The 27,798-nt window shown below is 38.2% G+C and overlaps 1 protein-coding gene and 1 long non-coding RNA gene across 4 annotated transcripts; one reads left to right on the top strand and one right to left on the bottom strand.

The window, feature by feature from the left end:
- The first annotated feature begins 216 nt into the window (after nucleotides 1-216).
- Nucleotides 217-14,191, top strand: LOC131516480 (uncharacterized). 2 transcript variants are annotated; one of them, XR_009264104.1, is made up of 5 exons: nucleotides 217-438; nucleotides 3,510-3,593; nucleotides 4,763-4,806; nucleotides 6,150-6,282; nucleotides 13,994-14,191. It is a non-coding gene; the product is annotated as an uncharacterized LOC131516480 (long non-coding RNA). The 2 variants fall into 2 exon arrangements; XR_009264103.1 differs by lacking the exon at nucleotides 13,994-14,191 and adding an exon at nucleotides 8,962-9,058.
- Nucleotides 2,670-27,798, bottom strand: GTF2A2 (general transcription factor IIA subunit 2). 2 transcript variants are annotated; one of them, XM_058737543.1, is made up of 6 exons: nucleotides 27,642-27,781; nucleotides 26,720-26,856; nucleotides 11,565-11,685; nucleotides 10,442-10,546; nucleotides 5,290-5,416; nucleotides 2,670-2,953 (listed from the first exon to the last, which is right to left on the bottom strand). In XM_058737543.1, exons 3-6 carry the CDS (start codon nucleotides 11,634-11,636, stop codon nucleotides 2,928-2,930), a joined length of 330 nt encoding a protein of 109 aa, XP_058593526.1. In that variant the 5' UTR covers nucleotides 11,637-11,685; nucleotides 26,720-26,856; nucleotides 27,642-27,781; the 3' UTR covers nucleotides 2,670-2,927. The 2 variants fall into 2 exon arrangements, with proteins under 2 accessions (XP_058593526.1, XP_058593525.1); XM_058737542.1 differs by lacking the exon at nucleotides 26,720-26,856 and having other exon boundaries at nucleotides 27,642-27,798.

Below are 27,798 nucleotides of genomic sequence, written 5' to 3'. Positions count from 1 at the left end.
CAAAATTAGCTGTAGATAGATCACAACAAACCAGCCAAACAGCAACCAGTCTGGCAGTAAATGCAGAGAGGGTACTCTTTCCTATTAGGGTGTTAAAATAGCATTTAGTAATGCATCTATAGTGGACGGATTTTACATTATTACAAAAGCCCAGCTTTTTGTCCTAATAGTAGAAAAACTAATGGATTTTTTTCTTCTTTCACATTGACAGACAAGCTTACTACCACTGGAGCCCATGGCCAGCTGGGAAAGGACACAGTCGCTTGAGTTCTTGCTGTGACCCTTTAGTAATTCCAGTAAAGTCTGAGTACCACTATGGGAGCATTAGAACACCTACACTGCAATAAAAGAATCAACTGTGTGATGTGTATGCAAGTAACCAGAACTGACAGGACATGTGACCTAGGACTACTGACCTCCTGCCTGGGCAAAGCAGAGGTGTGTATGGTGACTATAACTGAAGTACAAGAACTGACTTAAACTGGGGGGAATGAAATCTGAACCCCAGGCGTTCCATACCAGTTACCTGGATTGAGTACAGAAATGGACCACGTTCTTCCTGTGTCTTATGTCTTTTCATGTCTTTAAAGGGCTCCTTTGTAAGAGGAGATCAGTATGGGCTATATACTCAGAGACACAACTGGGTAGGATTTTGATTTTTAAAAGGAAAGCCATGAAAAATGGAGGAAACAACGTAACAAAACTTGACTGGAGCAGACTACGATGGTTGGTAAGGAAGGTTTGGAAGGGAATGCTGGAATAGATTACTAGAATAGGGTGTGAAAATAAAAGTTAGTGTCCATGTGAGAGCAAGGCTTACACTGACCTGCTGAGGTCATCCGGCAGAAGCACCCAGAGGGTGCAAGTTATTGTTGCTCCAGTTAGTAGGTCAGGCCAGTCAACAGTATCTTACAACAAACTCCTCACCCAGGGTGCATATGCTGCTTCTCTTAGCTCTTGGATATCTATTGATACCATTTACAGAATTTTAAATTCCCAAACAGGTACAGAACTCTAGCCCTATATTTCTTTCTGTAACATCTCAGTAACTATTACTAACAAAAAAAATTTTTTTAATCATGACTTACTCCTTAAGAACTAGAAATTTCTGGGCCCCTGGGGGGCTCAGTCATTAGGCACCTGACTTCACCTCAGGTCATGATCTCATGGTTTGTGAGTTCGAGTCCCATATTGAGTGAGCTGGGGTCCTGCTTCTCTCTCTCTCTCTCCCCACTCCCCCCCGCCCCACCCCTCCTGGGAATTCTGTCTCTAGCTCACTTGTGCCCTCTCTCAAAAAAGAACTTGAAATTTCTACAACCACTGTTTACTATCAACATACTTGTCCCCTAACCATTATGTGTAACCTCCAAAGTAAAAAGGTTTGGTTTTGATTAACTGCAATTAAGAAAAATCCTAATTCCGTAACTTTTGGTAATTTAGAGAGGTTGAGTTTCAATTTGTTAATGTGTAAAAAAGAACAGAGGTCTTCTGGGGTTGTTGTGAAGATCATCCAGTGGAATATATGTAACAGAGCACTTGGTCTCACCCATAATAAAGTTAGTTATGTTATAGCTATTATTTTACAAACAAAAGTCTGTGCTGCTAAATAGATCAGACTTGAGCACTGGTTGCTTAATGACACCTGTTACATAATGTGCTTCTACAAATGAATAGAGAGAACTGTGTGTAATACAAAGACCTATTTAACATTTTAATAGGTTTATAAAAAGCTGTTTTGCTGAAGATCACTGCCAACCCTATTATCTCTCAGCAGCTTTATCTTTTAGAGAGAGAAGAAGGTAATTTTTCATCCCAGGGTAGCTTCATTTCCACCTTTAAACTAAGGTGTAAATGCAGCTGACCACAGGATGAGGCTGGCAAGAGCCTACCCTCCCTAAATGATAAAGTGTCAGATCGTTATTAAAAATAGTTGGTCTTGATTCATCTATAGTCAGCTACTAAATTTTGGTTACTTAACTACCCAGTGCCTGACCTTCTCCCTCTGATATTTTGGAAACGTCATATTCTTATTATACATACCTAGCTTGACAAACAGGAGAACTTTGTGTACTTGAAGGAAAAAAGATACGGCAGGTATTCAGTAGGACTCTGTATTGAAAAATCTATTGTTAAGATGTAGATGATTTTAAAATGTATGAAGTATGACCAATATGGCCAGTTTAAGAAATAATTTAATGTCCTGTAAAGACTTATTTTATGTAGTTAGGTTTTTTAGTTTGGTTTTGGTTACGGAAGCTGTCTAAAGATGAAGTTTTCCAGGGTGCCTGGGTCGCTCAGTCAGTTAAGCATCTGACTTTAGCTCAGGTCATGATCTGGCAGTTTGTGGGATCGAGCCCTGCATCGGGCTCTGTGCTGACAGCTCAGAGCCTGGAGCCTGCTTCGGATTCTGTGTCTCCCTCCCTCTCTGCTCCTCCCCTACTCGTGCTCTATCAAAAATACAATAAACATTAAACAAAAAATGGAGCAAAATGAAATTCCAATCCAGAATTTGGTTTTACCCCTGCTAAAGTTACTATTGATGAAAAGTAACTTCACTTTACTGAAATGAATGCATTTCCTTTATAGAAAAGGACAGAGCAAATGCTTTCCAACACTTATCTAATATCTTCATATTGCTAGCTTAATAGTTCTACCAGTTATTACTCACATTGAGTTTTAAAATGAGTTTATTAAAGAATGTTTTTAGGAAGGCAACAATGTTATTAAAAAAAACTTCTGTTTCTTCATGCTGAAAAGGTAAGAGGCTATAGTTACAAGCTTCTTTCTATTGGAATTCTGATAGTATAGCACAGTGTAGTCATTTCTGCGATGCTAGAATAAATAAAAAAAGTCTCTTCTATGCTTCTCCTCAAAAAAGCGATGAATAATAACAGAAGATGGCATAAAAAAGCCATTTTTTTCCCCATTCATTCTGTAGTATTGGAGCCAGTATCTAGGAAACAGGAGAAGAAGAATAAATTGAAAGAGCAACTTAATTTTAAATATTTTGAGAATATCTTTAAAACAGGAAATAACAGTGGCACTGTTGAGGGGTGGGGAGAAAAAGAAGGCAAGGTTGGGGGAAGCTGATTAAGGAAATGTCTTGAGAACTTTAACTTGCTTTTTAAGGCAAAGGTCAAGAAGATAATTCTTAGCTCTCCCTATTTATGCTAGAGAAAAACCAAATTAATATTACTTGGTTCATTATATAAGTTATACCAATTTGGTTCATATAGTTGCCATAGGATGATTTTTTTTTCTAGGTCCTCTACTGTCCCCAAATTTTAAACCACAAAGAACCGTAACATATAATCAGGAGAAAATTGTATTTTAATTTCTGATGAGAAACCAAAATTCTAGCCACTGTCACTTTTCCTATTTCAGAAAGCTTTTAGGAAAAAAAGGGCTTATCCATTTATCTGGTCATTAAGGAATGACATTTTCTCAATCATTTATATTTTAATTTTGGAAAGAAGAAATTCTAAGATTGTATTCTTTTCTGCTGACAGAACACATGCAACACAAACTTTTCTGGAGTACTTAACAGTTTTCTGACGATCAGTTAATACACTCCTCAGAAGCTACTGCAGTAGGTAAGGCTGATTTTACTATTCATCCACTGAATTCTGGAAAAAACAGATAATCTTGCATCTAAGCAAGAGTAATACACTCTAAGGACTACCAGACAGGAGCTTCTGTGAGGAAAACACACATGTTTACATGGACTCTTTGATATTAGTAATTTGCTCAGGGGTCTTCACCACCCCCACCCCGGGGTCTTCTTTAACTGACTTTTTGATTCTTAGCTATGTTTCTTTCTTGCTTTTTTTTTTTTTTTTTTTTGGTGGTTCCACTGGTGAGGGTTCTTAGCTATGTTTCAAACAAATGAAACAGACAATCTACGAGTCTACATCTGTGCTGTCCAACAGGGTGGCCACCGGGAAGCCATGTGTGGTTATTTAAATCAGTTAACTGATAAACATTAAATTTCTCAGTTGCCCTAACACATTTCAAATGCTTAATGGCCCTATGTGGCTACTGAAAAGTACAGATGGAGAACATTTCCATAGGTACGAAAGTCTTACTGAATAGTACTGGACTACATCATTAACTTATTTTGATAGAGGTGCAGGAGTTATAAATTAATGCCCCAGTTCCCCAGTCTAACAAAAACTTAAAAGTCTCAGAGTTATGCTGATGCTCTTAGCCTTAATTATAAGGAAAATATGAAAAAAAGTATCATCTGACCTACAGAAATGTCATAATCCAGAACTATAAAATAACATAGATTTTTTTCTGTCATTAAGCAAGGAAACAGTATTTGATTGGATAATATTAAAAAGCCATCTTTATTCCTACATAACCTTTTGAAAAGCGCAAGTCATTGTAGTGTTGCTACTTTCAGAGACTTGCTGGTATCTGGAAAAGACTTCATTCTTTAAAAAAAAGGGCCAAAGGCATTTATGCAGTCCTGAAAAATGATGTATCTGCAAATGCATGCATACATTTATTACTGTAAAAAAGGATACATAAGACTAGAGAGTTATGCAGTAAGATATTAAGTGACGTTCTCTCCAGATGGTGTTACATATTACGCTTTTCTTCTGTCTTCTCTACATTTTTCAGTAATTAGCTTATTTCTTTTGGAACCCAAAATATACAAAATAACCTGAGAAATTTAGGGTATTAAATTTCTACATTTTCTTTTGCTTTTCCAAATTCCCCTTCTTAGGGAGTAACAGTCTTCTCTATTTAATTTCAGGAACAGCTGTTTGAAACACAAATGGTTCAGATCATAAAGTAACAGTAAGTATATGTTTAAAATATAATCAGCAAAAAGGAAATGACTAATCATGGAAGAGGAAGCAGATACATATAGTTTTTGAAACATTTAAGGACTTGAACAAGGTCCTAGGTCTGCTGTGGAAAATATATCTGCACAGATATAACAGAGAGGGGAATGGATATTTATCATTATAACTGATAAGGGTCTTAGGGTTTTTCAAATTCTTTTACACGATTACTTTTAAATATAAAACGTATAAGCATCCAGCAACACAGAAATCATAGGATAAACTGTCAAAATTAAACACTTCAAATGTGCAACTGAAAAAACTTAATTTGCTTATTTTTACTCACACAGATTGAATTTGTGTGGGTTAGTCTATGAGACAGAAGCCAGATCTCTTAGCCACTTCCCCCCTTAATTCCAGATGAAGATGTTCTAAAGACTCAAAAAAACAAGATTTCAAGTAGTTTTGCTTTCACAGTAATTAGGTAAACACTTACTTTTACCATCACAGGCTACAATTTTCACTTTATCCACTTTAATAAGTTCTGTCACCTCTCTGAATTCAACATCATTCAATACAAAAGTCCACACATTATCGCAGAATCTGTACGTATTTAGAGAGCCCTTTAAAACAAAACATTTAGACATACCATGAAGTCATTTTTCCCCCAAGGCAATTTAAGAACTCAGTTACCAAGAATGTAATCTTGAAAACAATATGATGATTTAATACTTACCTTAAGATTTTCCTTAATTTTCATCCTGTCATTTGGGAAAAAACAAACCAAAAACACCACCCTAGATAAATTTGCTAGTAGTTAAATGCTGTAGTTAGCAGACTATTTTCAGCTCTCAAAGAGTCTGCAAATTACTTACCTGAACCATGTAAAAAAAGCTGGAAGGAAATTTGAATTTGTACTGCTCTCTTGTGGCAACACGATGAAAGTTCACTTGAATTTTTATGTAAAACACCACTCCTACAGTAGGAAATCCATACAAACTTTGATTCCGCCCCAATTTAACTAATAAGCCTCACTGATAAGAGTTGATTAACACATTTTGTACATTATATGCATTATATTCTGTATTACAAAGTAAGCTACAGCATAGAAAATGTTACTAAGAGAATCATGAGAAATATTGAGAAAATACATATATAAAAGTGGATCCACACAGTTCAAACCCATGTTTTTCAACCACATTTTGTATGTGTTAATTCTCTGAGCTTGTACAAAAGCAGGGACTACCCAGAAACACTAAATTTTAACCCTGTGTCTTGGATGAATTACTGTGCTATAACCAATGGAACTACATTATTGTCCTGTGCAACTGATAAGTATTTTGGTTTTTTTTTTAGGAGCAGGAATATGTGCTTAAATAAAAAGGAAATTCTCAAAGAATGCGGTAGAAGTGCAAAGAAAGACACAAGCTGAATGCCATCAAAACAGACACATACACATGGAATCTTCACAAATGAAATTTAGTATTTGGTAAGAGATTTATAAACCCCAAACCTTCAATTCAGAAAAACATTCTCTGCAGTGTTACTTGTAATAGTGAAAACTGGATTCTACCTAAATGTTCTATCAAGTGAGAATGATTAGGGAAACTATGATGGTTGTGAATGACTTCATGAAATTTTAAAAAGATGAATAATTATCATTTGTTGGACTACGCTATGCTCTGAGGATACAAATATGATCCCTGCCATCAATGAGCACACGGTAGCAGGGGAGATCGTTAAAACAAGAAAGCATACAGTACAGCAGTACTATGAAAGAGGAGTAAGCTAGGGGCACCCAAGGGTATGGAAGACATGGGGCACAGGAGGCTTCCCCTCACAAAGTGAAGTTGAAGTTGAGTCCTGAAAAGCAAGTACAAGTCAAGGAGAGGTGGGACAATAGAAAGTAAAACACATAGTTGGAATGGGATAGCTAAATGAGTCGAACTCCCAAGGTGGAGGACATCCTGGAGAACCTTGGAAAGATTTGCTGCATCCTAAACCTATTATTAGGTCAGTGAAGGATTTTGAGCAGAAGAATAACATGATCAGATTTGCATTTCTGGTGATAACATTAATTGATTGGGGGGGGGGGGAGGCGGTTCTGATGGAGGCCGAAGACTTTGATGCCTGCAAGAGAGGTGAGAGTGGCTTTACTGTAGCAGCAAGGAAATGGAAGTGGAGAGATACCTGGTAACAGTGCGCTATGGTAGGGAGACAAAATCTGTTCATCCCCAAGTTTCTGTCTCCAATAACAGTGCAATCATAGGAAAAGCCAGTTTGATTTGGAACTTGTTGACTTTGAGACCTAAGTCACCATGTGCAGAAAGCTGCTATAGTGTGGAAGAAAGCCTGGGAGCATGAGCCTATCAACTTTAGAGACACAGGGTTGGATGAGATCATTCAAGGAGAATAGGTGGAGCCCTAGATAACCCTAAGGAATACCAACAATGAAACAAAAAAGGGTCTGAGAGACAGTGGGGTCAGAGAATAGAAGCTGGGATAGTATGGTTTCAAGGGAAGTATGGGTTTCAACAGAGAATGTAATGTCACAAATTATGCATTAGGTTTAGCAATAAATGATGTGGTAAGAAAAGTTTTAGTGGAGTGGTGGGATTAAGGCATGGAAAACCTTCAGGACATAGTGTTAAGGGGAAAAAAAAAAGATCTCTTTAGTTACATTCTGAGCCTTTGGAAGCTACACAGCTAAATGCCAATTTTAATGTTCATTTCTAGCACCCCTGAATGCGAACTACCCAGTTGGTGACAACTATGCTAATAATCTGAACAAGGCATGTTACTGGGATATTTTCAAATACATGTTGAAATTCTGTTAGTTGTAATATAAATGTATATACTTGCCTTATTTTATTGTGAAATTGCTATAAAACTTGACCGAAAACTATTTTATGTTCAATGCTAACATTTAGATTAAAATAGACAACTTGTGAGCCAACAAAGGCTTAATAGAATGTAAACACAAGAAGAGATTAATGATAGAATCTTTTGAGAATTGTTTAGTGAGCTAGAATTCCTAATATAAAATACTATATTTAATTTATAGTATCTTCGTCCAAGTCCTAATCTAATATATCTCAAGTATAAGGACTCGAGAATAGAAAATTTTATTTAAAAAAAAGGATACAAAGGGGTGCCTGGGTGGCTCAGTTCGGCTCAGGTCATGATCTCCCAGTTGATGAGTTCAAGCCTCACATCAGGCTCTGTGCTAACAGCTCAGAGCTTAGAGCCTGCTTTGAATTCTGTCTCCCTCTGTCTCAAAAACATTACAAACAATGTATTTAAGGAACTTTTTGAATACTAAGATACTTGACTTTGGTCAAGTAACTGATTTAAACCGTAATTAATTTGGCCAAACTAGGTCTTCAATGCACCTTTACATATATCTGTATCTGGGCAACATTCTTAAAATATCTTAATACATGTTCTTGGTAGAAACAGACCAGACAGGGAAAAGGAAACTGTCAGTGTTTTTAGAAGGGTGATTTTTCTTGACCATTAAATCTTTTAATGCCTAATTACTACTTCAAGTTTAACATTACTCTCACCTGCTAGCACACTTTTTTTCTAAAGCACACATTGACTTTTTTTTTTTTTCCAACGTTTTTTTTTTTTTTTAATTTATTTTTGGGACAGAGAGAGACAGAGCATGAACGGGGAGGGGCAGAGAGAGAGGGAGACACAGAATCGGAAACAGGCTCCAGGCTCCGAGCCATCAGCCCAGAGCCTGATGCAACTCACGGACCGCGAGATCATGACCTGGCTGAAGTCGGACGCTTAACCGACTGCGCCACCCAGGCGCCCCACACAATGACTTTTTAAAGGACTAGTTCCATATGAATTTTCTCCCTAAAAATTAGTTCAAGGTCCTTGGTGAATATATACATTGACCTTTTTAACATGTAATGGGCCCCCAGGCTAGTAAAAATTATTACAAATAATATAGACTTAAATGTGACCAAGCAAAATAGGTTATTTGCAAACACTCTGAACAAGTTTGCTGTAATGGGAGAGGTAGGTAATGAAAGCACGAGCTATGACAGAGTAGTTATTACTAGCTTTTGGAAAACAGGCAAACTTATAAAACACTATGCAAAAGATGCAAATGTCAAATTGTGTTTAATTTTTTTTAATGTTGTATTTATTTTAGAGAGAGGGAGACAGAGAATCCAAAGCAGGCTCTGAGCTGTCAGCACCGAGCCCGACGTGGGGCTGAGATCCCATGAACCGTGAGATCGTGACCCGACCTGAAGTCACTTAACCAGACTGAGTCACACAGGTGTCCATGTTTAACTTTACCTAACTAGACCCAAACTGGAAACCTACAGTACCACTAGAAGATAAGTAGTCAAATTGTCTATATAGGCAAAAATGTATGTATTTAGAATTAAAGCATCAGGTTCTGAATGACAAACCTGGCAGATTTGTACATCCGGTTATACAAAACAGCAAACTAATTTTGCCAGAAAAATTCAAGAATCTACTGACAAAATTTATAAAGATACATTTTACTCCAGATAACTTTTACACATGTGAAATTGATAAGATTTATTACATAAAATACATGCAGACTTTATCCCTTCATTAAAATTATTCTCTGTATACCCAAGATCCACAATGCCTGGTATGTAATAGACACTGATATGTTGAAGAAAGGATTTTAAATAAAAAGTTTTTTAATTAAAAAAACCCCAAACTCTATACTTCTCTTAAATCAATTGACCTCTATGTTCTTTTCATATACTGTAATCTTTTAATTTCTACTTTATGGTATCCCTTAACAACATAAGCATAAATATTAAATATAACCAAATTATGACTCTATTAATATCAACGTGGTAAGATTATTTCTATTTACCATGATGCTTGCAATGGGCTTCAGTCTGATTTACCATCCAGTTTAGAAAGATAGCTTTGTTCAGTTTGGGCTTACTGTTCAAAGTATAAACGAGTTAAATGAGATCAAGCTACCAGAACAGGTCATTATCTACCACGAGTTCAGGTCTTCATTAGAGTAGGTGGGAGGCAACATGAATGTACTTCCCTGGAATGAGGGAAGGTCAGAGTTTGAAAAACATAAGCAAACCTGAGAGACAGCTCTCATTTACCTTCAATTCTGCAGATAAGGGTTTGGGCATTTGAGACCTCAGTAACTCTGGAGGGAAGGCAACTAAACATACATAGGCTGATTTGTGAAACAATGGAACAAAAATCTTAAAAACAACTCTGTATCTCACGTTAGGTGGAGAGAGCTGGTATACAGAATTTAAAAGTAAAGTATAATTTGGGGCGCCTGGGTGGCTCAGTCGGTTAAGCGTCTGACTTCTGATTTCAGCTCAGGTCATGATCTCAGGATTTGTTGAGTTCCAGCTCCACATCCGGCTCAGAGCTGACAGTGTGGTGCCTAGTTGGGATTCTCCCTCTGCCCCTCCCTTGCTGGCACACTCTCTTTCAAAATAAATAAAGTTTAAAAAAACAGTTAAAAGTAAGGTATAGTTACTATAAAACAAGTTCCAAAATTCGATTAAGCCATCTCTTCCTTTTATATTAATAATAATGTACGGATCCTAAAAAGCACTGTTGTAATAACCACTGGTATAAGCTGCAAAATTTTAGGAAAACATCCTTACCCTGAAGTTGACTCTGTTCCTGACCCTCTGGGCCAATGCTGAATTTATAGCCTTATCAAACTGAAGGAGAACTTGGAGAGCAAGTTGGGGGGTGATCTGTTGAGACTGAGAAAAAGTAAAGCTCGTAAATCCTTTTAGGGAAGGACATTAAAGACAACATACATATGAGTTATCATCTAAAATTTAACCGAGGTTGGGGCGCCTGGGTGGCGCAGTCGGTTAAGCGTCCGACTTCAGCCAGGTCACGATCTCACAGTCTGTGAGTTCGAGCCCCGCATCAGGCTCTGGGCTGATGGCTCGGAGCCTGGAGCCTGTTTCCGATTCTGTGTCTCCCTCTCTCTCTGCTCCTCCCCGTTCATGCTCTGTCTCTCTCTGTCCCAAAAATAAATAAAAAACGTTGAAAAAAAAATTAAAAAAAAAAAAATAAAATAAAATTTAACCGAGGTTAACCAGAGCCTCTTAAACTAGAATCTCTTACTCTTTTGTGCCATAAATGACAATTAGGAAGTAAAGCCTCACTGTATTTTCCTGCACTGTCCTGACTCAAACAGAATTGTGAAAAGAAAACATGCAGTGATGTTACACTGCCAGGACAAAACTCTATCACTCCTTTATAGTGTCTGGAAAGAGGCATTCAGTAAATTGAAGGAACCAAGTTTCTTTTAAATAAAAACCACAGGACTTAATATACTAAAAAACCCCTAATCTCATTAAAGCTCATAAAATGTATGAAAGCAAATGAAAATAATATTAAAATGTTCTTAGAGAAGTTTAATTTAAAGGTTAATTCTCCTAAAATTGAAATATAAATTCAAATTTAAATCTCAAAAGACTATTAAATTTTCCAAAATTATCTTAAAGCTACACAGACTATGCCTTTCTTATAAGAGAAAACCAATACTCTCAATTTTTATGTTTAACAATAATCTTTGAAAAATTAGGCATGTTCAACCATGTCATCTGAATGGTATAATGTACAAGAACTTGCAGTTATTCATCTGAACACTGACTTGCTGGGTCAGAGAGTCTAAGATCTCTAATGTCCTATCTCTGCCTGAGACCAAGGATATAACAAAAACTATTATAGATCCATCTAAATAAAAACTGATGTTTAGTCTCCCACCTGTATGAGCTCATCCAGGCTCTCCTGAAGACTGTTTCCCAAAGTGGTATTTCTGTATAACTGATATGCCATGGCTTAGGAGGAAGAAACTGTTTTTCTTATTCAGGCTTGCATTGATGTCCTAAAAATTTAATATGAAAGTATTAAACATTATAAACCATGTATGTAATATAGTCTACTTCACATACTAATATATGCTATCAGAACCCTTAATAATTGCAAATTGCCTTATAACCAAGAATTACAAAGAACAGTTAAAAATGACTTATTCTTTTCTGTTATTTTGACATAGGCATTTATTCTCCTTTACACAAAGTACAGGTATACTCATTTACAGATATAGGTATATTTTTGCTATTTCTTTTAAAAGTCTGCCTTTTAACTTAATCTAGAATGAATTTATCACATATTACCATTCCTTTCTCCTTACTGTCAAGTCACTAATCCAGACAGTCTTCAGCTTCCACGTACATGCCTTCGCTTCATTTCCTTTTTTCCTTAACATTTGATATGTACAGAGTGCCTATCAAGAAGATCGCACTATCATAAGCAGCAGGGACAGGAAGGTAAGTAAGGATATACTCTGGATTCTAAAAAACTTATACTCTAGACAGGGTAACAGAAATACAAAAATAGGATTTAACTCAATAGAGAAGAGTATGATAGATCTATAGAGTGTATGATGCAGACTACCTGTGGACTGAGTAGACTGGTTACCCCAATCTTCCTGATTCTTCAAGCTAGACTTCAGCCAAGCAAAAGAAGAAGAATAGAACGAGTAAAGCCACAGGAGTATGAAATGATACAGTTTAAGGAGGATGAATAGGCAGTGGTCGGAAACGGAGCTGAGAAAGAGGACACGATGGATTTGTTCCACCAGGAGAGACACCAGGGTTTTACAGGGAAGATAACGGGAACCACTGAAGCATTCCAGGAAAGGTCAAATGGGCAGCAATCTGAAGAACATACTTGAAGGAAATGAGGGCTCAAATAGGGTGGCAGTAGTACAGTTTCAACAAATTTTGAGCTGCTGCTACATGTCATACACAAGACCACTGACCTCATGGCACTTTCAGCTTTAGAGATGGACAGGAGACTTTATCAAGTAAAGCTCGGCAAAAATAATGGTTAGTTATCAATCTTCACGTTATACGCCCATGGAATTTGATACAGGAGATCACGTCTACCTTCTTGAAACCTTTTCTTTGGCTTCTGGGATGCCACACTCCGTTTTCTCCTCCCAACTCACTGGATATTACTATTGTTTTCTTTGCCTGGTTCCTCCTCAGCAACCTGACCTCTACTGGAGGGCCTTAAGCCTTCTTAGGTCTTCTCTATATGTTTTACTCCCTTAGTTAGCTCATTCAGGCTTATGGCTTTTACTACTATCTGCTGATGACTTCCAAATGTATATCCCCAGTCCTTGTCCCCTTGTTGCCATATAGAAAATTGCCTCAACACTCCCTGAAAGTATCAATAGGGTAGCTCAAATGAAATGTGACAAAAACCAAATTCCTGACTCTGTCCCTCCCAAACCTTTTCTGCCCTCAGCTTGCTCACTCTAGTAAATAGTAAATCTAGTCTCGTGTAAATAGGACACCCCCAAACTTTTACATTCAACCTTAGCTTCTCTCTCAGTCTGCATCCAACCTGTCAGCCAATCCTTTGAGCTCCTCCTTCTAAGTATAGCCAGGAGCTGACCACTTTTGCCATCTCCAGTGCTACCATTAAGTCCTCATCATCTGCCACCAAGATTACTGTGATAGCCCTGTAAGAGCTCTGCCTGTTTCTACAATTGCCTATAACACCCCTGCCCCTAGAGCAGCCACACTGAGCCTTTTAAAACATAAATGAAGCCACATCACTCATTTATTGCAAACGTTCAATAGCAGCATCCTACCTCAGAATAAAGTCCTCCTAATGGTTTGCAAGGCCGCCATCCTCTGGGTCCCTTACTACCTCAATGAACTTACCTTCTTCCACTTATTCCTTCATTCACTCTGATGCAGCCATACTGGTACCTTGCTGGTCTTCAATATGGCAAGATATTCTTGCTTTGGGGCTTCTGCACTGTCATTTTTGCTTCAAGTGTTCTTCCCAACTACCTCCATGGTTCACTCCCTGATTTAATTCACATCTCTGCTCAAATGTCACTTCATTAGAAAGGACTTCTGTGACCAACCTATAAAAAAAGAACTACCTCCCTTCCCCCTTACACTGTTTTAACTTTCATTCATACCATTAACTGTAGCTGACACACGTATGCTTACTGTTTCCATCCACTAAAATAGATGTCCCATAAGAGTGGGTTTTGTTCACAGTTAAAAAATTTACCATCTAGAACAATGACTTGGTGGTTATGTCAAAATGCTAATATCAAATATTAAAAATTTGTCATAGTGTGATACAAAGTTTTCTTCGTTACTTAGGAAAATGAAGCAACGAAACTTCCAGACTCGCAAGATGGTACCAAACCACCTACCAACATCTATATGCACATACTTTGCCTCCCTGCCTGTCACTGTGCCAAACCATCCATGCTGTTATTCAAATACAATCTTTCAACCTGTGCATCAAGCCTATCCCTCTAGTACACTCAAGAATATTATTCCAACAACTGAATTAGTCCTTCTCTCCCTGACCTTCAAATTTCCCATCTCTAAGGATCATTGCCATCAGCAAATAAACAAGGTGGCTACTTCTCTTATCTCAGGAAGAAAAAAAAAAAAGTCCTGGGGCGCCTGGCTGGCTCAGTTGGTACAGCATGTGACTCTTGATTTTGGCTCAGGTCATGATCCCTGGGTCCTGGGATCAAGCCCTTGATCAAGCCCTCCGCTGGGCTCTGAGCTGAACATGGAGCTTGCTTAAGATTCTCTCTCTCTCTCCCTCTGCCCCTCTCCCAGGCTCATGCGTGCTCTCGAAAATAAAATAAAAAGTCTCAACTCCCTTTCCTCATAGCTGCACTCTGTTTCTCTGTTCCTCTGTAAGGAACACTCCCAAGAGTTACCCGCACTCACCATCTCTCATTCCTCCTTTCCCATTTTCTCTTACACTCACTCCTCACAGGCTTTGCCTCCAGCACTCAAATGAAACAGATGGGTGAACCAACGGCATTGGTGAAGCTAATCCAAATTTCTTAGTCCTCTTCAGACTTAATCATTTGACACAGCTGATGACTCTCCCTTTTGATATAGGACCTTGGCTTAGCTTCTGGGACCTCACACGTTTTTTCTTTTTTTTTATGTTTATTTATTTTTGAGAGACAGTGATCAAGTGTGAGAGGTGGAGGGGACAGAGAGAGGAGATACAGAATCCAAAGCAGGCTTCAGGCTCTGAGCTGTCAGCACAGGGTCTGACAAAGGGCTCAAACTCACAGACCGTGAGATAATGACCTGAGCCGAAGTCAGATGCTTAACCGACTGAGCCACCAAGTGCCCCTGGGTTGTTCTCTTCAACTCCCTGGTTTATCCTTCCCTATATCATTTGTTAGTTTACCTTGTTCTTTCTGAATTCTCTAAGTCACAAATCAGTGTCTGTGGTCTTTTGATGTCTACACTCATTCCTCAGGATAATCCTTGCTGATGATTCCTAAATTCATATGCTAGCATATACCTTGCCCTTGAAGGCACTACTGGCTCCAACTGCCTACTCAACATTTTACTTTTTGTTTTTCCCTTTTCAGTTGATGTAACTCCATACTTCTATGGGTTTACACAAAAACCTTTGAAGTTATCCTCCACTCCCCTCATCTCACCTCCACATCTAATCCCTAGCAAATCCTGTAAACTCTATCTTCAAAGTGCATTCAGAATCCATCCATTTCTCACCATTTCCAATGTTACTCCACCACGTGTTATCACCCTGGTCTGTGCTGTGATCATCTGCCACTGGATTACTGAACTAGCTTCCTAACTGGTTTCCCTGCTTCCACACTGCCCCTACACTTTAATCCCAATTTGGCAGCCAAATCTGTTAAAATTTAGGTTAGAACATACCTCTTTTCTGTTCCAAACCTTCCATTTCACTCAGTCCTTACAAGAATTTGGTTGCCTATGATCTCTCCAACCAGACCTACCATCTCGCCCTTGCTCTCACCCAGTATGTCTTAGACACACTGCCTTCCATGTTATTCTTAGAACATGACAGGGAAGTACCTGCCTATGTAAGCCTTTGAAAAGGCTGTTCTTTCTACCTGGAATACTCTCCCCCCAGATACCTACTTGATTCTCTCAATTCCTTCAAGTACACCTTGTACTTAATGAGCCTTAAACTGATGGTCATACTTAAAGTACCAACTTGCACCTCCACTTTGGAACTTCCCAATCCCCCTTTTCCTGCTATGTGGTTTTCATGGCACTACCACCTAACATGTTATGTAATTATGTTTATTTTTTGCATCTTCCAATAGGGGCTTTTATCTGTTTTGTTCACGGAAGTAAACCAATTGTCCAGAACAAACAGCAACTAACTCATAATGGAAGCCAAATAAGTATCTGCTTAGTAAATTTAGGCAAAAAATCTACGTGGGTGGATGGGGGAGGGGTTAAAAAGGGCAACAAGAGGTCCCAATAGAGAGAGAAACTTGAGAAAGTAGGAGTACCAACTCTTAGGTCATGCCCACTTGACAACACTCTAAGAGTTATCCAGAAAATAATTATAACAATGAACTATCAGGGAAATTAAAAAAAAAAAAAAACAAAAAAAACCTCATTGGCTCTACAGGCTGATAGAATGGAGCCAGCTTGGGATTCTCTAATCTCTCTGCCCACTGCTCCTGCTCCCAGCACGCTCTGTCTCTCAAAATTAACAAACTTTAAAAAAGAAAAAAAAAAAACCCACAATCTCATTTACAATTGCATCAAAAAGAATAAAATAAAAATAAATTTAAACAAGGTGAAGGTCCTGTACACTGAAAATGTAAGATACTGGTGAAAGAAATTGAAGACAACAAAAATAAATGGGAAGATATTCCATGCTCTTGGGCTGGAAGAGTATTGTTAAAATCTCCATACAATCTATGTAAAGCAATTTACAAGTTCAATGCAATCCATATCAAAATTCCAATGGCATTTTTCACAGAACTACAGCAAAGCCTAAAATTTATACAGAACAACAAAAACCCACGTAGCCAAAGCAATCTGGACAAAGAAGAACAAAGCTGAAGGCAACATGCTTCCTGAGCTCAAACTACATTGCGAAGTTATAGTAATTAAAACGTTATGGTATTGGCATAAAAACAGACATATCAATCAATGGAACAAAACAGACAGCCCAGAAATAAAAACCACATTTATATGGCTAATTAACCTATCACAAAGAAGGCAAGAATATACTATGGGAAAAAGACAGTCTCTTCAATAATGGTACTGGGAAAACTGGGCCACTTTCTGACACCAAACACAAACACCATACACAAAATAAACACAAAATGGATTAAAGACCTAAACGTGAGACCTGCAACCATGAAACTCCTAGAAGAAAACATAGGCAGTAATCTTTTGGACACTGCCCTTAGCAACTTATCTATGCATACGTCTCCTCAGGCATGGGAAACAAAAGCAAAAATTAAGCTATTGGGACTACACCAAAATAAATAGCTTTTGCACAGCAAAGGAAACCATCAATCAAACAAAAGGCAATCTTGTGAGTGGGATAGAATGTCTGCAAATGATGTATTTGATAAGTGGTTGATATCCGAGATATATAAAAAACTTCTACAACCCAACACGAAAAAAACAAATAATCTGGTTAAAAAATAGGGAGAAGCCCTGATTGGACATCTTTCCAAAGAAGACGTACAAGTGGCCAAGAGACACCTGAAAAGATTCTCAACATCATTAATCATCAGGGAAATGTAAATGAAAACCACGATATCACCTAGTATCTATCAGAATGGCTAGTACCAAAAACACACAATATGTCAAGTGTTGGTGAGGATGTGGAGAAAAGGGAACCCTCCTATACTGTTGGAGGGAAAGTAAATTGGTGAAGCCAGTGTGGAAAACAGTGCCTCAAAACAAAACAAAACAAAGCTATATAGTCCAGTAATTACACTAGTGTGTATTTACCTAAGAAAATAAACACTAATCTGAAAAAAATATATGCACCCCTTGTCTACTGCAGCATTATTTACAATAGCCAAGATACTGAAGCAACCCATGTGTCCATCAGTAGAGAAATGGAAAAGGAAAATATGGTATGTCTGTGTATATATCCACATCTATATCTATACACACACACACACACACACACACACACACACATTAACAGACTATTACTCAGCCATAAAAAAGGATGAGATTGTGCGTTTTGAGACAACATGGATAGACCTAGAGGGTATTATGCTAAGTGAAATAAGTCAGACTAAGAAAGGCAGATACCATGATTCTACGCATCACTGGAACCAAAACAAACAAAACCCACAACCAAACAAATGAATAAAGAAACAAAAACCAGAATCAGACTGATAAATACAGAGAACTGTTGCCAGAGGGAAGAGGGGTGAGGGGTTGGATAAAATAGGTGAGGGGGAGACGGAGATACAGTCCTCCAGTTATGGAATAAGTCAAATAAAAGGCGTAACATAAGGAATACAGTCAACACATTTTAATAGCAATGTAATAGGACAGATGGTAGCTACACTTGTGGTGAACATAGCATCATGTATAAACATGTCAACCCACTAAACTGTACACCTGAAAGTAATGTAACATTGTGTGCTAACTATACTAAAAGAAAAAAAAAGTGGTGTATATATGCAAAGAAATACTATGCAGTCATAAAAAAGAGTATCTTGCCATTTGTGGCAACATGAATGAACCCAGAGGGTATTATGCTAAATGAAATAAGTCAGACAGAGAAAGACAAGTACCATATGATTTCACATATAGGTGGATTCTGAAAAAAAAACAAAAACAAAACAGACCACTTTTAAATACAGAGAACTGATGGTTGTCCGAAGGGAGGCAGGTGGGAGGAATGGGCACAATAAAAGAGATTAAACAGTACAAACTTCTGGTTATAAAAGAAGTCACAGGGATGAAAAGTACATAGGGAATACAGTTAATAATATTGTAATAACACTGTATGGTGACAGATACCATGGTGAACACAGTAATGTATAAAACTGTCAAAGCAATATGTTGTATGCCTGAAACTAACACAGACATAAGTTATTATATATAAGCCTTTTGGTAATCACAGAGCAAATCTCTACAGCACACACACAAAAGATAAACGGAAAGAATATCAGAATACTGCTAAAGAAAGTCATCAAACCACAAAGGAAGAGAGAAAGAAGGAAGAGAACTACAAAAACAGCCAGTAAACAATTAACAAAATGGCAGTAAGTACATAGCTATCAATAATTACTATAACTGTAAATGCACTACATTCTCCAATCAAAAGACATACAGTGGCTGAATGTATGTGTGTGTGTGTGTGTGTGTGTATAAACAAAAGACCCATCTATATGCTGCCTGCACAAAATGCCTACATTTTAGAAGAACATGTAAAATGGAAAGTGAAGAGATGGAAGAAGATATTCCATGCAAATGGAAACCAAAAGAAAGGTGATGTAGCTATATTTCTATCAGAAAAATAAACTTTAGGGGCACCTGGCTGGCGCAGTCGGTTGAGCACTGACACTTGATTTCAGGTCAGGTCATGATCTCGGGGTTCATGGGATTGAGTCCCACATAGGGCTCTGCACTTACTGCACAGAACCTGCTTGGGATCGTCTCTCTCCCTCTCTCTCTGCTCCTCCCCTGCTTGCACACACACTCTCTCAAAATAAATAAACGTTTAAAAAAAAGAGAGATTCGAGAAGAATGCTGGTGCAATTTTGATTGGGATTGCATTGAATGTGTAGATAGCTTTGGGTAGTATTGACATTTTCACAATATTTATTCTTCCAATCCATGAGCAGGGAATGTCTTTCCATTTCTTTATATCTTCTTCAATTACCTGCATAAGCTTTCTATAGTTTTCAGCATACAGATCTTTTACATCTTTGGTTAGATTTATTCCTAGGTATTTTATGCTTCTTGGTGCAATTGTGAATGGGATCAGTTTCTTTATTTGTCTTTCTGTTGCTTCATTGTTAGTGTATAAGAATGCAACTGATTTCTGTACATTGATTTTGTATCCGGCAACTTTGCTGAATTCATGTATCAGTTCTAGCAGACTTTTGGTGGAGTCTATCGGATTTTCCATGTATAATATCATGTCATCTGCAAAAAGCGAAAGCTTGACTTCATCTTTGCCAATTTGGATGCCTTTGATTTCCTTTTGTTGTCTGATTGCTGATGCTAGAACTTCCAGCACTATATTAAACAGCAGCGGTGAGAGTGGGCATCCCTGTCGTGTTCCTGATCTCAGGGAAAAAGCTCTCAGTTTTTCCCCATTGAGGATGATGTTAGCTGTGGGCTTTTCATAAATGGCTTTTATGATCTTTAAGTATGTTCCTTCTATCCCGACTTTCTCAAGGGTTTTTATTAAGAAAGGGTGCTGGATTTTGTCAAAGGCCTTTTCTGCATCGATTGACAGGATCATATGGTTCTTCTCTTTTTTTTTGTTAATGTGATGTATCACGTTGATCGATTTGCGAATGTTGAACCAGCCCTGCATCCCAGGAATGAATCCCACTTGATCATGGTGAATAATTCTTTTTATATGCTGTTGAATTCGATTTGCTAGTATCTTATTGAGAATTTTTGCATCCATATTCATCAGGGATATTGGCCTGTAGTTCTCTTTTTTTACTGGGTCTCTGTCTGGTTTAGGAATCAAAGTAATACTGGCTTCATAGAATGAGTCTGGAAGTTTTCCTTCCCTTTCTATTTCTTGGAATAGCTTGAGAAGGATAGGTATTATCTCTGCTTTAAACGTCTGGTAGAACTCCCCTGGGAAGCCATCTGGTCCTGGACTCTTATTTGTTGGGAGATTTTTGAGAACAAGCAATCCTAAAATTCATATGGAACCACAAAAGGCCCCGAATAGCCAAAGTAATTTTGAAGAAGAAGACCAAAGCAGGAGGCATCACAATCCCAGACTTTAGCCTCTACTACAAAGCTGTCATCATCAAGACAGCATGGTATTGGCATAAAAACAGACACATAGACCAATGGAATCGAATAGAAACCCCAGAACTAGACCCACAAACGTATGGCCAACTCATTTTTGACAAAGCAGGAAAGAACATCCAATGGAAAAAAGACAGTCTCTTTAACAAATGGTGCTGGGAGAACTGGACAGCAACATGCAGAAGGTTGAAACTAGACCACTTTCTCACACCATTCACAAAAATAAACTCAAAATGGATAAAGGACCTGAATGTGAGACAGGAAACCATCAAAACCTTAGAGGAGAAAGCAGGAAAAGACCTCTCTGACCTCAGCCGTAGCAATCTCTTACTCGGCACATCCCCAAAGGCAAGGGAATTAAAAGCAAAAGTGAATTACTGGGACCTTATGAAGATAAAAAGCTTCTGCACAGCAAAGGAAACAACCAACAAAACTAAAAGGCAACCAACGGAATGGGAAAAGATATTTGCAAATGACACATCGGACAAAGGGCTAGTATCCAAAATCTATAAAGAGCTCATCAAACTCCACACCCGAAAAACAAATAACCCAGTGAAGAAATGGGCAGAAAACATGAATAGACACTTCTCTAAAGAAGACATCCGGATGGCCAACAGGCACATGAAAAGATGTTCAACGTCGCTCCTCATCAGGGAAATACAAATCAAAACCACACTCAGATACCACCTCACGCCAGTCAGAGTGGCCAAAATGAAGAAATCAGGAGACTATAGATGCTGGAGAGGATGTGGAGAGACGGGAACCCTCTTGCACTGTTGGTGGGAATGCAAATTGGTGCAGCCGCTCTGGAAAGCAGTGTGGAGGTTCCTCAGAAAATTAAAAATAGACCTACCCTATGACCCAGCAATAGCACTGCTAGGAATTTATCCAAGGGATACAGGAGTACTGATGCACAGGGGCACTTGTACCCCAATGTTTATAGCAGCACTCTCAACAATCGCCAAATTATGGAAAGAGCCTAAATGTCCATCAACTGATGAATGGATAAAGAAATTGTGGTTTATATACACAATGGAATACTACGTGGCAATGAGAAAGAATGAAATATGGCCTTTTGTAGCAACGTGGATGGAACTGGAGAGTGTGATGCTAAGTGAAATAAGCCATACAGAGAAAGACAGATATCATATGGTTTCACTCTTATGTGGATCCTGAGAAACGTAACAGAAACCCATGGGGGAGGGGAAGGGAAAAAAAAAAAAAAAGAGGTTAGAGTGGGAGAGAGCCAAAGCATAAGAGACTGTTAAAAACTGAGAACAAACTGAGGGTTGATGGGGGGTGGGAGGGAGGGCAGGGTGGGTGATGGGTATTGAGGAGGGCACCTTTTGGGATGAGCACTGGGTGTTGTATGGAAACCAATTTGACAGTAAATTTCATATATTAAAAAATAAATAAATAAATAAATAAATAAATAAAAGAAAAAAATAAAAAAATAAAAAAAATAAAAAAAAGAGAGAAAAGAAACTTTAAAACACAAAGACTGCAATAAGTGATGAGTGTCACATAATGATACAGGGGTCAATCCAACAACAGAATAGAACATTTGGAAATACTTGTGCACCCAACATAGAAGTATCTAAACATATTAAGCAAGGAGTAACAGACATACAGGGAGAAAGACAGCAATACAGTAATAGGAGATTTCAATATTTTCAGTCAAACAGAAAATTAATAAGGAAATGCTGGTCTTAGAACATGTTAGGCCAGACTTAAATTATACATACAGAACATTCCATCCAAAAGCAATATATATTTCTCTCAAGTGCACATGGAACATTCTCCAAGATAGATGATATGTCAGGCCACAAAACAAGCCAATAAATTTAGGTGGAATGAAATCATATCAAACATGTTTTATGATTATAATGATATGAAACCAGAAATTACACAAAGAAACCTAGAAAATTCACAATGTGTGATTATACAATATGTTACTGAATAACCAATAGATCAAAGGAGAGATCAAAAGAGAAATAAAAAAATGTCTTGAGACAAAGAAAATGGACATACAACATACCAAAATTTGTTGGATACATCAAAAGCAGTTGTAAGAAAGAAGTTCATAGTGATAAAGGCTTACATGGAGAAGTCTCACAAACAACCTAACTTTACACCTCAAGAACTAAAACACACACACACACACACACACACACACACACACACACACACAGCAGAAGGAAGAAAATAAAAACAGAAATGAAATAGATTTAAAAGCCTTAGAGAGTATCAATGAAAAAAAGAGCTGGCTCTTTGAAAAGATAAACAAAACTGACAAGCCTTTAGTTAAATTCATAAATACACCTAGAAAAAACAATTCAAATAAAATCAGACACGAAAGAGATGTTACAAATGACACCACAGAAATAGGATCTTAAGAGACTGCTATGAACAATTATATGCCAAGAAGTTGGACAACCTAGAAGAAATTCCTAAAAACACAAAACCAAATGATGATGAAATAGAAAACATGAACACACCAATCAATGATAAGGAAATTTACTCAGTAATCAAAAACTTCTCAACAAACAGAAGCCCAGGATCAGACGCCTTCACCGATAAATTCTACCTAACATTCAAAACAGAATACCAGTCCTCAAACTCTTTCAATAGAGAAGATGAACAAACTCTTCCAAACTCATTTAAGAGTCCAGTATTACTCTGAAACCAAAACCAGACAAGGATCCTACAAGAAACAAAACAAAACAAACACCCCCCCCCCAAAAAAAACCCCAAAAAAACCCTGCAGGCCAATATCCCTGATAAACATAGATGCAAAAATCCTCAATAAATATTAGCAAACTGAATTCAACAATACATTAAAAGGATCATACACCATGATCAAGGGGGATTTATTCGAGGGATGTAAGCATGGCCCAAGAACCTCAAATCTGCCAATGTAATACACCATAATAACCAAGTGAATGATAAAAATCTTATCATTTCAATACATGCATTAAAAGTCTATGACAAAATTCAACATCCATTTATGATAACTTTCAACAAAGCAGATTTAGAGGAAACATACCTCAACATAATAAAGGCCGTATAGCACAAGCCCATAGTTAAAATCACACTCAACAATGATAAACAGAAAGCCTGGGTTGCTCGGTACGCTGAGCATTCGACTTCAGCTCAGGTCATGATCTCAGGGTTCATGAGTTCCAGTCCCGTGTCTGGAGCCTGCTTAGGATTCTGTATCTCTATCTCTCTCTGCCCCTCCCCGACTTGTGCTCTGTCTCTACTTCAATAAATGAATAAACATTAAAAAAGAATTAAAAAAAAAAAAAAAGAATTTTTTTTTAAAAAAGAAAGTCTTTTCCTCTAAGATCACGAACAAGACACGACTCTTATCCTATTATATGTGACAAAGTACTACAAGTCCTTCCAGAGCAATTAGGCAAGATATAGAAACAAAAAGCATCCAAATTGAGAAGGAAAAAGTAAAACTGTCACTATTTGTAGGCAACATGTTATATACAGAAAACACTAAAGACTCCATCAAAAACTGTCAGAATAAATTAACAAACTGAGTAAAGTCACAGGATACAAAATTAATACACAAAAATCTACTGAGTTTCTATACACTAATAACTATCAGAGAAATAAAGAAAACAATCATATTTGCAATTGCATCAAAAGGAACAAAATACCTAGGAATAAATTTAACTAAGAGGGTAAAAGACCTATATGTTGAAAACTACATTATTCAGTTTATTCAGTGAGATAAATTGAAAAAAGGCACAAATAAAGGGAAAGACATTCCATGCTCATGGAGTAGAAGAAGCAATATTATTATTATGTCCTTCCTTACTACCCAAAGCAATTTACAGATTCAATGCAATCCTTATCAAAATTCCAATGGCATTTTTCAAAGACACACAACAATCCTAAAATTTGTATGGAACCCCCAAACCCCCAAACAGCCAAAGCAATCTTGAGAGTGAAGACCAAAGCTGGAGGAATCACACTCCCAGATTCTACACAATATTACAAAGCCATGGTAATCACATATATCAACAGAACATAACAGCCGAGAAATGAACTCAGGCATACATATTCAATGAATTTATAGTAAAGAAGCCAAGAATAACGGGGAAAGGGAAGTATCTTCAAAAAATGATGTTGAGAAGACTGCACAAACACATATAAAAGAATGAAAATGGACCACTAATTTACACACTATACCCACAATAATCAACTCAAAGCAGATGAAAGACTTGAATGTAAGACCCAAAACTATAAAACTCCTAGAAGAAAACAAAGGTTACAGTTAAGTTCCTTGACACTGGTGCTATGATATTTTAAACTGGACACCAGAAGCAAAATCACAAAAAGCAAAAATATATAAGTAGGATTACATCATACTAAAAAGTTTCTGTAGAGCAAAGGAAAGTGTCAACAAAATGAACAGGCAACCTACTGAGTGGGAGAAAATATCCGCAAACCATCTATCTGATAAGAAATTAATATCCAAATTATATAAAGAATTCATACAACGAACAGCAAAATAACAACCCAATTTAAAAATTGGCAGTAGATCTGAAAATACATTTTTCTTTTTTTTTTTTTTAAATGTTTTTAATGTTTATTTATTTTGTGCAAGCAGGGGAAGGGCAGAAAGAGAGGGAGAAAGATTCACAAGCAAGCTCCACACTGTCAGCGCAGAACCCAACCTGGGGCTCCATCTTACAAACTGTGAGATCATGACCTGAGCTGAAATCAAGAGTCAGACGCCTAACCGACGGACTCACTCAGGCGTCCCATGAACAGACATTTTTCTAAATTAGACATACAAATAAATGGCCAACAGACACACAAAAAGAAGCTCAACATCACTAATCATCAGGGAAATGCAAATCAAAACCACAATGAGATATCACCTCATGCCTGTTAGAACGGCCACTATCAGGAAGACAAGAAACAACAAGTATTGGTGACGATGGAGAAAAGGGAACTCTCTTGCACTATTGGGGGGAATGTAAATTGGTGCAGCCACTATGGAAAACAGTATGGACGTTCTTCAGAAAGTTACAAATATTAACTACCAGAGGATACAGCAATTCCACTTCTGGGTATTTATCCCCCCCCCAAATGAAAACACTATCTTGAAAAGATATATGCACTCCATGTTCACTGCAACATTATTTACAACAGCCAAGCTATCAGAGCAACCTAGGTGTCCATCAATGGATGAACGGATAAAGGCATCATGGTGAATATATTACAACGGAATATTATTCAGCCATAAAAAGAATGAAATCTTGCCAATTACAACAGGGATAGACCTCAAGGGCATTACCATTTTATTTATTTTGAGAGCTAGAGAGAGCGAGGGAGGGTCGGGGGGGGGGGGGGGTGTGTGTGGAGACTCTGTGCTGTCAGTGCACAGCCTGACATGCGGCTCAGTCCCACGAACCATGAGATCATGACCTGGGCCAAAATCAAGTCAGATGCTCAACTGACTGAGCCACCCAGGCGCCCCATCATGGGCATTATCATTAAGTGAAGTGAGACAGAGAAAGGCAAACACCGTATGATATCGGGTACAGGTGGAATCTACAACCAAAAAAGGAAAAAAACCCAAGCGCATAGTTTCAGAGAACAGATTAGTAGTTGAGGGGGTGGGATATGGTAGAGAGGGAGTCAATGGAAAACAGACACTGAAAGTTTGAATCAATCAAAAGATTGACTTTTACATGTTTATATATATGCTAAATACATACAAAAGAGTTACATTTTAAAGTCAGAGGACAAGTGAACTGGAATGTTGAGCACAATGCATACACCCAAAAAAGTAAAGAGGTTTGAAGGGATAATATATAAATATATACATAAAAAACAGAAACAAAAAGCAACGTACTGAATAGGAGAAACTATCTGCAAATCATAAAAAAGAATTCATACAACAGCAAACAACCTGATTAAAAAATGGGCAAAAGATCTGAACATTTTTCTAAAGAACCCCTACAGATGATCAACAAACACATAAAGAGATGCTCAATACCACTAATCATCAGGCTAATGCAAATCAAAACCACCATGAAATATCACCTTACACATGTGATAATGGCAATTCTCAAGGAGACAAGAAATAAGTGTGGGCGAGAAAGTAGAGAAAACGGGACCCTTGTGCACTGTTGGCAGGAATGCAAACTGCTGCAGCCACTATGGAAAACAGCATGGAAGTTCTGCAAAAGATTAAAAACAGAACTACCAAATGATCCAGAAATTCCGCTTCTAGTATCTGTCTGAAGGAAAGGAAAACACTAATTAACCTGAAACTAATGTTATGTGGCAATTATACACATACAATAGATACTAATTTTAAAAAATAGCTTTAAGTTATTTAAACATTTGTTAGTTACTTTAATTATTTTAGATTCTTAAAAATCCCTTGTGAAATGTTCAAATCTGTTAGATCTGGTATCCCTCACATCCATTTCGTGCTCCTTCACTTCGCAATTTAGAAAATTAATTAGAAGGGCTCCACATTCGGAACTAACTCAGTAGTCCTCGTCCTTCCTGATCAAATCATCCAGTTTAAATTCGTTACCCTGTGGGAGCCCGCTAGAACTTTAAGGCAGATTTCAAATAAGCGAAGCAGCCCAGGAATGAGACACTTACGGAATGCGCTCCTCTGAAATTCGGCAAAAACAAAACGAAACAACACAACAACTCTGGATGCGTAAAGACATTCACCTGGCTAACAATAAAGTGCTGGGCTGAAGACCTCCCCCAGGACCGTTCAGCTGGCGCCCTGTGGACCACAAACCTCCCGCCGCAGGGCGCAACCTCCTCCCGCCGACTCCCGCACTTTTCCTTTGCGGGTACCGGTCGCCTGGCCATCCCGGCAGCGAAGTCAGTAACGGGCCCACCCCGGGCCTCTGCCCTCCGCGCCGCCCTCGAAGACCCAACCGACCGCAACCCCACCTCTGGGGGACGGCAAGGAGCGCGGGTACGGCTCACCCAGTACCTGTGGGGAAGGCGCTTCCCGCCGCGGAGCGGACAGAAGCGGAGCAGCCAGCAGCCCAGCAGGAAGCACCTACTACCCGACCACCTCCTCGGCCGTCGCAGAAGCCGCAGAGCTGCGCCGACGACCCGGAAGTGCTCGCCGAACCTGGAAGTGACAG

Source organism: Neofelis nebulosa, chromosome 7 (genome assembly GCF_028018385.1).
Source record: "Neofelis nebulosa isolate mNeoNeb1 chromosome 7, mNeoNeb1.pri, whole genome shotgun sequence".
Lineage (NCBI taxonomy): Eukaryota > Metazoa > Chordata > Mammalia > Carnivora > Felidae > Neofelis > Neofelis nebulosa.
Note: the sequence above shows the minus strand (reverse complement) of the source record. Positions and strands in the feature narration are given on the sequence as shown.